The 10,284-nt window shown below is 51.3% G+C and overlaps 2 protein-coding genes across 9 annotated transcripts; one reads left to right on the plus strand and one right to left on the minus strand.

Annotated features, from left to right (window-relative positions):
* Positions 1-34: 34 nt before the first annotated feature.
* DXO (decapping exoribonuclease) lies at positions 35-2,471 on the minus strand. 4 transcript variants are annotated; one of them, XM_002816678.6, is made up of 7 exons: positions 2,152-2,471; positions 1,543-1,904; positions 1,135-1,370; positions 829-1,048; positions 566-701; positions 332-426; positions 35-247 (listed from the first exon to the last, which is right to left on the minus strand). In XM_002816678.6, exons 2-7 carry the CDS (start codon positions 1,896-1,898, stop codon positions 100-102), a joined length of 1,191 nt encoding a protein of 396 aa, XP_002816724.1. In that variant the 5' UTR covers positions 1,899-1,904; positions 2,152-2,471; the 3' UTR covers positions 35-99. The 4 variants fall into 4 exon arrangements, with proteins under 4 accessions (XP_002816724.1, XP_009239981.1, XP_009239982.1 ...); XM_009241706.4 differs by having other exon boundaries at positions 2,081-2,218; XM_009241707.3 differs by lacking the exon at positions 332-426 and having other exon boundaries at positions 35-292; positions 2,152-2,344.
* STK19 (serine/threonine kinase 19) lies at positions 2,220-10,277 on the plus strand. 5 transcript variants are annotated; one of them, XM_002816680.6, is made up of 8 exons: positions 2,220-2,439; positions 2,525-2,734; positions 2,870-3,006; positions 7,728-7,823; positions 8,245-8,384; positions 9,281-9,378; positions 9,484-9,631; positions 9,835-10,277. In XM_002816680.6, exons 1-8 carry the CDS (start codon positions 2,220-2,222, stop codon positions 9,878-9,880), a joined length of 1,095 nt encoding a protein of 364 aa, XP_002816726.4. In that variant the 3' UTR covers positions 9,881-10,277. The 5 variants fall into 5 exon arrangements, with proteins under 5 accessions (XP_002816726.4, XP_009239980.3, XP_063581512.1 ...); XM_009241705.4 differs by lacking the exon at positions 2,220-2,439 and having other exon boundaries at positions 2,522-2,734; positions 2,870-3,168; XM_063725441.1 differs by lacking the exon at positions 2,220-2,439 and having other exon boundaries at positions 2,581-2,725; positions 2,870-3,168.
* The last annotated feature ends 7 nt before the right edge of the window (positions 10,278-10,284 follow it).

The raw sequence follows: 10,284 nt of genomic DNA on the forward strand, positions 1-10,284 counted from the left end.
GCAGGGATGACTCAGCTAAGAAGACAGCAAGAGAACCTCTTAAAAATAAGCTTTTATTATCTGCACATAGAGATATGACTGCCTCCCTCTAAAGCATTACTATTTAGGGGAGGGAGTCTTGGGGGGTGATGGGAGGTCCTGAGTCATAGCTTCCACATACCATATGGGCAGGAAGGCATAAGGTGCATCTCGGTGTACAGACACGGTGACTGGGCCACCAGGCTCCCAAGAGAAGAGGTGAACGAGCCTGGGGGGCAGATGGAGGCATCAGTTGAGGGCCGGAGGCTGAATCCTGGGATCCAGAGGGGAGGGACAGAGCTGAATGCCTCACCTGGGGTCATCCTGGACAACCGTGCTCTGGGCAAAGCTAAGGAAGGCGGCACAGAAGTTCATGCACACAGAGGGATTCCAGCCGTCACGGTCATTCTGGAGCAGGCAGAGGAGGAGGCAGAAGATGGGCAGTAGGGGTGGTGGGAGGAGAGAAGGCAGGCTGTTGCCCTGGATGCTAGACCTGTGGTCTTGGTGTTTGGGGATACAGGTAGGAGCTGCAACATCATTCCCTTACCCTGACATATTCAAACATCTTCATGGTAGGAAAGGTCTCGAGGGAAGAGACAAAACCCTCTGGGTTACGGAAGCCAGCAACAACATTCGGGACCCCTGGGAGGAATGACTGAGCCCACCATTTCAGGAGCTTGTGTCTGTCAGGAAAAGCAAGGGATCAGTGGGACCCCTCGTCCACCCTCCATTCTGCCTTCACCCTCCTCCCCAAGTCCCTTTCCCAGCCTTCAAGTCTAAGCTCTCGCCCTGCCCACCCTGATCCTGAACCTGTAGAAACTCCTCCATTGGCCAGGGCTGTGCATCTCCTTGGAGGTCTTGAGCTCCACATAGCAGGTTGGGGGCTGTGTGGATGGGGCCTGGGGGTCTGTGCAGTCTACCTCCCCTGAGAAGAGCAGAGGGTGGCTTCCCAGGCGGCTGCGTAGCACAGAGCAGAAGGCCACGTTGGTGTTAACCTCCCCAGAGGGGTCTGGGGAGCTTCCAGGTTTGTCTGCACAAGGAGAGAAGCAGCAGCAGGGGTGGGTGGCTCTCAATCTCTGGGAAGGGGAAGGGGGCTATGAAGCAGGGGCAGCTCACCTGCACACATGTACTGCTCAAATTTGTATCCCATGTACATAAGCTCCCGGAGGAGCGGTGGCCGAGCAAGCCTCTGGGCCCGAGCGTTTGGCGTCTCCACTTCACTTAGGTATAGTGTTCCCTGGAACCGGGAGGCTGCCAGCTGCCAGCCCTCCTGCCGCTCATACGGTGTCGTCAGCAGTTTTGTGAGGTGCCCCCGCCACGTCACTATGGCCTCTGCCAGCCAGCCTGGACCCCTGAGAGGCAGGAGTTACAGGCTGAAGGTCTGACACAAGCATTAATGAGATGCTCCCCTCGAAGAATAGTCTTGTTTCTTCTAAGGACTGATTCTCACCCCGGCTTTGGCTCTCCTAATTTTAGAGGGTAGGTACGGGTCTCCAGATATACTGCCTGCCACACTTTGCTCACCCCTCCAACCGGCCTCGGTGTTCCAGAAGCCAGCACAGCAGGTGGTCCAGCCTTTCTTGGACCTCCTCGTCCCGGGGCTGGTATCGATCCGGGTATCCGTCTCTGAGGTCAAAGTTGGGGCCTGGACCGTTAGTGGGGGGTGGGCTATAGTAGCGCAGGGCTCGGGCATCTCCATGGTACTGGCGTTGAGCATCCAGGGAGAAGCAGCCCAGTTCCGAAGGGCGCCGGTAGAAAGGAAAGGGCCCAGAGTAGAGGGCAGGGTCTGTGGGCAGAGAAGGTGCTGGACGAGGTAGTTTGTTCCGAGGCTCAGCTACCTCTGTCTTCTCAGCTTCTCTCTTGGTCCCCCTGGGATCCATGAGGTCCTAAGACAAGCAAGGGGACAGAGTTTCCATTTTACAGAGGAGGGCTGGAGAAGGATGACTGGTTTAGGACTAAGCGAGCCACCTGATCGCCAGGCTCTGGCCTTGAAACATTCAGGCCCCTCAGACGCCACCGCGGCCAAGCTCTCGTCCTGCCTCTTTCCTTGCCCTTCACCCACCCTGCCTCCAGGTCCTCCAAATGCAGTGAGGTTAGGAAGGACGTCTGCGCTCAGATCAAGAATCCAGTTACCTCAAAGCTCCCCAACTTCTACCTCCGCAGAGCTATGATGTCATGGCAGGCACGCCAGAGGCCGATGGATGCAAAAGTGGTTTTCTGCTTTCGATGATGCAATCATTCAGCGACAGTGGCGGGCAAACCCCTCCCGGGGCGGGGGAGGTGTGAGCTTCACGAAGGAGGTTGATACCAACGTGGCCACCGGCGCCCCTCCACGCCGCCAACGAGTCCCCGGGCGTGCGTGCCCTCGGAGGGAGCCAATCCGCCGCCGGCGTGGGGCCCGGCCCGGCGGAGGTGGTGCTGGTATCTGCGTCACCACCGCCCCTCCCAGCACTGACGGGCCTGAGGGATGACAAGTTGACGCCCCTTTCGTCATCACCTGGTCTAGGAGGGACGCCCGGGGAGACCGTACGTCACTGCTCTGCGCCGGAAGACCCTATTTTCAGGTTCTCTTCCCTCCATTCCTACCCCTTCCCCGGTACCATAAAATCCTGGGATATGAGCCGGAAGAGGCATCATCTGATCCCGGAGACCCTTGGAGTTAAGAGGCGGCGGAAGCGAGGGCCTGTGGAGTCGGATCCTCTTCGGGGTGAGCCAGGTAACCATGGCAACTCCGGGGGCGGGGCTAAAGACCCCCCCCGCTGGGAGGGGCCTCGCTTCCGGTAGCCGAGAGTTTTGTTAGAACCGCGTCCCCGCCCCAGTTCCCTGTCTGTGAGCCGATTTCTCTGCCCAGGGTCGGCGCGCGCGGCTGTCTCAGAACTCATGCAGCTGTTCCCGCGAGGCCTGTTTGAGGACGCGCTGCCGCCCATCGTGCTGAGGAGCCAAGTGTACAGCCTCGTGCCTGACAGGACCGTGGCCGACCGGCAGCTGGTGAGGGGCGTCGGTGCGACCGCCGGAAGCCCCTTTCCTAACTCCTGGAATTTCCTGTCACACAGTCACTCCGCCAGCCGTTCAGCAAGCATTAGGCCTTTCAGGCGAGGGCACTGTGCCAGGCACTGGGGTGCCACAGAGACCCTGTTAAAAGGCCCGCAGGTAGTACAGGGCATTTCAAATCATGGAGGTAGAAGAACGAGGCTTTTGGGGAAACCGAGTCAGGGGGCATGGTTCGAACATACAGCACTGGGAGTGCAGTCAGACGTCAGATCATGACAGGCCTTGTACATCAGTGTTGTTTCCATCTTACACTGAGGCGATGGGCTGGTAGAGAATATCATAGAGAGAGGGAATGGTGTATTGAAGGTAGTGGATGAGACAGGGAGGTCAGCTAAGAAGATACTGCATCTGAGAAGTGGTGAAGGCCTAAATTAGGTCAGTGCAGTAGGGAGGGAGAGGAGAGTGAGGAAGAGGGAGGAGTCCAGGACAACTCAGACTTTCCAGATGACTGCGTGGCTAGTGGTATTAGGAGCACATGTAGTTGTTGGACTACAGATAATGTGTTTAATTTTGTACAAGCTGAGTTGATGGTGCAGGTGGAGCATCCAAAGACAAAGGTATTAGGCAGTTGGATATGAGAGTTGGAGAGAATTCTGGGCCAGTGATAATAGAATTACAAGTCATGGAGGTGTGAATAGCAAGTGGTTAATTCTGTGACGTGGTGAGATCCAGTAGGAAGAGTGGGTAGAGGAGTGATTTCTAACCTTTTTGTAATCTTTAGAAGGTGATAAAAGCTGTGGCTATCTCTCTCCAGAAAAATGCACGTATGCCACATATACATAGAGTGTATGTACAGTTAGGGGGGAAATATTTTACTAATCCTCCGAGGTCCGTGGTTAAGGACTCCAGGTTTAGAGTGGAAGTTAATAGGGTCAAATCCACAATGCTGGGAAACACCATCATTTAAGGCAGTGTTACTTAATATATGAGCTGAGTTATTACGCCTGTGTCAAAATTACATGGGCTGCTTGTTAAAAAAAATACAGGTTCCTGGGACTCATCCAAGGTTAATGAATTACGCTCTCTTGGGGCGGGATTTGGGACTCTACATTTTTGAACTGCCTCAAGTGCTTTTTAAGTGTGCCTTAAAATTTGAGATCCACTGACATAAAGGGAAAGCAGAAGAAGAGGAATCTGTGACAGAGGCAGAGAGGGACTTGCCTGAGTTAAGAGGAACCCAGAGGCCGGCAGGGTGGCTCACACCTGTAATCCCAGCACTTTGGGAGGCCGAGGTGGGTGGATCTCTTGAGCTCATGAGTTTGATACCAGCATGGGCAACATGACAAAACCCCATCTCTACAAAAAAATACAAAAATTAGCCAGGCATGGTGGTACATGCCTATAGAGCTACTGGGGAGGCTGAGGTGGCAGGATTGCTTGAGCTGGGGAGGCGGAGGTTGCAGTGAGCTGAGATAGCACCACTGCACCCCAGGCTGGGTGATAAAGCTAGACTTTGTCTCAAAAAAAAAAAAAAAAAAAGTAACCCAGGAAGAGGCCTACTGTGAAAGTAAAGAGATTTTTGAGAAAGTGAAGTAGTTGGCAGTATTAGAACCTGTGATTCAAGACAGTGGTCTAAGAAGAGGGAAGAGGTAAAGTAAAATACAAACTGAAATCTAGGCATCTAGGCTGAGTGTGGTGGCTCATGCCTGTAATCCCACCACTTTGGGAGACTGAGGCAGGAGTATAGCTTGAAACCAAAAGTTTGAGACCAGCCTGGGCAACAAAGTGAGACCCCATCTTTACTAAATAACTGAGACCCCATCTCTACTAAATAAATAAAATAAAACACAAAAATTCTTAGCTGGGCATGGTGGCGTGCACCTATTGTTCTAGCTGTTTGGGAAGTTGAGGCAGAAGGATTGCTTGAGGCTGCAGTGAGCTATGATTGCACGACTGCACTCCAGCCTGGGTGACAGAGGGAGACCCTGTCTCTAAAAAAATGAAAACAACAACAAAACCCAGAACTGAAATCTGTCCATTGGATTTAGCAGGTAGAAGGTTAATAGTGATCTTTCAAGAAAAGAGGAAAGAAAAGGAAGGCAGTCTAGCGCTCACTTGAGGTGAGCTAGTCTCCCTGACTAGGTCTCCCATGAGGAAGCATGCCAGATGGAACCACTCCTTAAGGAGTATTTGTTGTTTTTAATGTATTGGTTTTAGCTTTTGTTTTTAAAAAACTTTAAAAGTTGTGGAATGAAAATATAAACATATATAATTTAAATGATGTTTATAAAGCAGATACCTATCCAGCCACTCCCTAGGTCAAACTATAGAATATGACCAGTATTCCACATATATCCCTCTCTGATCAAAATGTCTCTGATCAGAATGTCCCTGGGAGGTGACTGCTATGGTCATTGTTCCTTTGATTTTCCTTTTTTTTTTTTTTTTTTTTTTGAGGTGGAATGTCGCTCTGTTGCCCAGGCTGGAGTGCAGTGGTGTGATCTCAACTCACTGCAACCTCTGCTTCCTGGGTTCAAGCAGTTCTCCTGCCTCACCCTCCCGATTAGCTGGGACTACAGGCACGCACCACCATGCCCAGCTAATTTTGGTATTTTTAGTAGAGACAGGGGTTTCATCATGTTGGCCATGATGGTCTTGATCTCCTGACCTCGTGATTTGCCCCCCTCGGCCTCCCAAAGTGCTGGGATTACAGGCATGAGCCACTGCACCCGGCCTAATTTTGTATTTTTAATAGGGATGGGGTTTCACCCTGTTGGCCAGGCTGGTCTCAAACTCCTGACCTCAAATGATCCGCCTGCCTCGGCCTCCCAAAATGCTGTTGTTTTTTTTTTTTAATTGTCTTTTTGATAGTTCCACTATTACTTGTCTTTTGGGGTTTGTTTTTATTGTCTCTTTGAGTTTTGTTTCCTTATGCGCCCAGTTACTTTTGAAAATGTTCGGGGCAGATTTGCCTAGATTAATAAACGCCCTCCATGTTCCAATAACTTTTTTTTTTTTTTGAGATAGTGTCTTACCCTGTCACTAAGCTGGAGTGCAGTGGCATGATCTTGGCTCACCGCAACCTCCACCTCCTGAGTTCAAGTGATTCTCCTGCCTCAGCCTCCCAAGTAGCTGGCATTACAGGCACCTGACACCACGCCCAGCTAATTTTTTTTTTTTTGAGACGGAGTCTCCCTCTGTCGCCCAGGCTGGAGTTCAGTGGCATGATCTCGGCTCACTGCAAGCTCTGCCTCCTGGGTTCACGCCATTCTCCCGTCTCAGCCTCCCGAGTAGCTGGGACTACAGGTGCCCGCCACTACGCCTAGCTAATTGTTTTTTTTTTGTATTTTTAGTAGAGACGGAGTTTCACCGTGTTAGCCAGGATGGTCTCGATCTCCAGACCTCGTGATCTGCCTGTCTCAGCCTGCCAAAGTGCTGGGATTACAGGCATAAGCCACCGCATCCAGCCTATTTTTGTATTTTTAATGGAGACTGGGTTTCATCATGTTGGCCAGGCTGGTCTTGAACTTGAACTTCTGACCTCAAGTGATCCACCCTTAGCCTCCCAAAGTGCTGGGATTACAGGCATGAGCCACCGTGCCCGGCCCCAGTTATTTTTATTTTTATTTTTTGAGTTAGAGTCTCACTCTGTCACCCAGGCTGGAGTGCAGTGGCATGATCTCGGCTCACAGCAACTTTCTGGGTTCAAGCAGTTCTCCTGCCTCAGCCTCCCGAGTAGCTGGGACAACAGGCACATGTCACCACGCCCGGCTAATTTTTGTAGTTTTAGTAGAGATGGGGTTTTACCATATTGGTCAGGCTGATATTGAACTCCTGACCTCAGGTGATCCACCCACCTCAGCCTCCCAAAGTGCTGGGATTATAGGCTTGAGCCATCTCGCCCGGCCTACTTAGATGTTATATTAGTGGTAATTCCTGTTATCTTGTGAGCTCTTTAGTGTCTAAACAATTTTTTTTAAGAGACGGGGTCTCACTGTATTGCCCAGTTGCAATCATATCTTACTGCAGCCTCAAACTCCTGGGTCAAGTGATCCTCTTGCCTCAGTCTCCCAAGTAGCTGGGACCACAGGTCTCTGCCCCCACGCCTGGCTAAGTTTTTACATTTTTTGTAGAGATGGGGGGGGGTCTCACTGTGTTGCCCAGACTGGTCTCGAACTCCTGTCCTCAATTGATCCTGCTACCTCAGCCTCCCAAAATGCTGAATTACAGGCATGAGCCACTGTACCTGGTCTTAAACAATTTTAAAATAACATTTTATCCAGCATTTTAGTTAATTTTCAACAGGTGGATTAGTTCTTGCAGTATTCTCGTAAACAGAAGTCCTGGTTTATTTTTATTTGTTTTAAACATTGAATCCTATACTCCTCCCCACCTTACCCTACCCAGAATTTAGACTGTTAATGTTTTGAAGCCACAGCCTGCATCTTAATCACTATTTTATCTTAGTGCCTGGTCTTAGAAAATTATATTGACTCTTTGATAGACCATATATAAGGCAGGTGGATGAGAATGTGGTTAGCTAGTTGGAAAAGGCTGCTTGGTTATTTACTTGATTATCTTCTCACACAGTTTTTCCTTTACTAAGAGAAAATGCCCCAATATTGGCAAACAAAATCTCCCTGCCTGAGAGTGCCCAGAGTATAGCAGAGCATCTTACCCTGATACGCCTCTTTTCACGCCCTTCTCTGTGGAGACAGAAGGAGCTTCAAGAGCAGGGGGAGATCAGAATCGTCCAGCTGGGCTTCGACTTGGATGCCCATGGAATTATCTTCACTGAGGACTACAAGACCAGAGTATGTGACTGTGTGTGTCAGGGGTGCCGGGGGCAGGGCACAGGTTGGAGGAGACAGGGAAGTTGGGAAACAGAAATAAAAACAAAAGAAAGAATTTCCCTGCCCCCACATCCCATGGAGAGGGCACAGGGCCCTGGTAAATAGTAATATGAGGGAGAGAGACAGGAGGGAAAGCGGGAGGAGTGAGAGGGTAAAGAGGGGGGAGGGGAGGGGGAGGAGGAGGAGGGGGAGGAGGAGGAAGAGAAGGAGGGGGGGAGGAGGAGGAAGAGAAGGAGGAGGAAGAGGAGGAGGAAGAAGAAGGGTATGAGAGGTGGAAGGATCTGAGCAAGAGGTAAGACAGGAAGAGAAATGCTGTCCCGGGGGTGGAGGTTGGTGGAGAGTGAGGGTGGGGACAGACCATGTCTCTCATCTCTGCTTGTAGGTCCTCAAAGCCTGTGATGGCCGACCGTATGCTGGGGCAGTGCAGAAATTTCTAGCTTCAGTACTTCCAGCCTGTGGGGACCTTAGTTTCCAGCAGGACCAAATGACACAGACCTTTGGCTTCAGGGACTCAGAAATCACGTGAGACTTGTGGAACCAACAAAGTCAGGCATCTGGTGCTTCCCTGCCTCCCTCCAGTTCCATCCAGCCTGTCCTTCTGTGTTTTTGGTGAACCTGCCAGAAAAGCTGCCAAAAAGCTGACTCTTCTTTTTAATGAAATGACCCAAGTTTGTATTCCTCCCCACAAGAGAGGAGGCCTGTCTTACCTGGGGCCTTAGAAAGAGTCCTGGAATAGAATTCAGTTCTTGGTGGCTTATCAAAAGCACACAGGGACCTGGCAGGAACCGTAAAAGCTTGATGTTAATCATACTGGGACTAAGAGGATAGAGAATGTTAGGAGCTGGGATACCCCTAAACATTTACATTAAAACAAAAAAACCCCAAAGCTAAAAAACAACTGGGCAGGAGCTAAATAAAAATCTAATTTTGAGAGGCTGTATCTGGCTCAGGCCTCCTACTTTGTAACCCATGGAATATGTGAAAGCATTTGAAAAACTGTAGCACTGTCTCACATGGGCAGACACACTCTCAGAGAGATGTGGTGGGAGCCATGGCGCGGTCTGCCTAGGCAGTGGCAGGAGCGCAGAAGACCCTGATTCCTCTCCTTGGTCCTAAGACTGAATGTGTGTCAGGACACGTGGTCAGGGAAGAGAAGCTATTTAAATGAACCAGTAATAGTAGCAGGACAAGAAAGAGTGGAGGGAGGGCAGTCCAGGTAGGGGGCCTGGAACAAGCAACTGCACCAACAGAGGCAGTTGGTGCGAGCACAGAACCACCCCAGGTTGGGGTTTTGTTATCCAGTCTCTCTTGCGTGGTTGCCCATGTTTCTGGAGACTTGTGTAAGCATTAATGGATGAGAAGGAGAGATGGTTCTCAGAGCCCAGGCCTCATCTCTGCTGGCTTCCCACTGCCCTCAGGCATCTGGTGAACGCTGGAGTCCTCACCGTCCGAGATGCTGGGAGCTGGTGGCTAGCTGTGCCTGGAGCTGGGAGATTCATCAAATACTTTGTTAAAGGTATCCCATCTGCAGCTCAAGCCTGCAGCCCCTCACCTTTTGGTGGCTCCTCAGGCCTCTAGGCTTCATTCACCTTTCTCCTCTCCTGTGCCACTTCTCCGCTAGGGCGCCAGGCTGTCCTTGGCATGGTCCGGAAGGCAAAGTACCGGGAGCTGCTCCTATCAGAGCTCCTGGGCCGGCGGGCGCCTGTCGTGGTGCGGCTTGGCCTCACCTACCATGTGCACGACCTCATTGGGGCCCAGCTCGTGGACTGGTGAGTCTTTCCCTGGCCTCTGGCAGATGATGGAGCAATGACCCAAGGTGGGATTTCCTCCCAGCTCACGCTTAGTTTCGTAGTGAAGGCCAGTGGCTCTCATTCTTCTCGGGAACCCGGGAGCACCCCTTCCCAAGTTCTAAGTTCTCCTCAACAACTTGAGCCTAGGTGTCTGGCTCCAACCTTGTCTTTCTCCTGCACAGCATCTCTACCACCTCGGGAACCCTCCTCCGCCTGCCAGAGACATGAAGATTCTGCTCATCATTGCTCAGCTCCTCAGAGTGGGCCGGGAGGGGACTAGAAGAGCTGCATGATGGTGGCTGAGACAGGGTCACCTTGGGAAGGCTTGGGAGCCAGGATGAGTGTTGGGCTCTCGTGTGTGCAAAAGGTCAGATGTGACTGCTGCTGTTTGCCTGGTTTCTGACCCAGTGGTGGGGTTTGAGCAATGCTTCTCTGCCCTTCCATGGAAAGTGGAACCAGAAATGGTGCCAAGGCTGTGGCTGTTCCCTTTTGTGTAAAATGGTGCTGTTATTACTCTGTCTTGAAATAGGAAGGTGGGATTTCTGGGGAGGCTGGTGAAGGAGGGCAGGGTTCTTTTCCCTATGCGTCATGTTAAAATTGCCAAATAAAGTACCTCTGCCTGTGATATTTTC

The sequence above is a fragment of the Pongo abelii genome, chromosome 5, assembly GCF_028885655.2.
Source record: "Pongo abelii isolate AG06213 chromosome 5, NHGRI_mPonAbe1-v2.0_pri, whole genome shotgun sequence".
NCBI classification, from domain to species: Eukaryota; Metazoa; Chordata; class Mammalia; order Primates; family Hominidae; genus Pongo; species Pongo abelii.

Bases quoted from the DNA above. Each gene is read 5' to 3' on its own strand.
- STK19 (XM_002816680.6), top strand. From the start codon at position 2,220: ATGCAAAAGTGGTTTTCTGCTTTCGATGATGCAATCATTCAGCGACAG. The intron at 2,735-2,869 runs GTAACCATGGCA...TTCTCTGCCCAG, and splicing joins TCCTCTTCGGGGTGAGCCAG to GGTCGGCGCGCGCGGCTGTC. The intron at 3,007-7,727 runs GTGAGGGGCGTC...CTGTGGAGACAG, and splicing joins CCGTGGCCGACCGGCAGCTG to AAGGAGCTTCAAGAGCAGGG.
- DXO (XM_002816678.6), bottom strand. From the start codon at position 1,898: ATGGATCCCAGGGGGACCAAGAGAGAAGCTGAGAAGACAGAGGTAGCT. The intron at 1,371-1,542 runs GTGAGCAAAGTG...CCTGCCTCTCAG, and splicing joins CACCGAGGCCGGTTGGAGGG to GGGTCCAGGCTGGCTGGCAG. The intron at 702-828 runs GTTCAGGATCAG...TTTTCCTGACAG, and splicing joins CAATGGAGGAGTTTCTACAG to ACACAAGCTCCTGAAATGGT.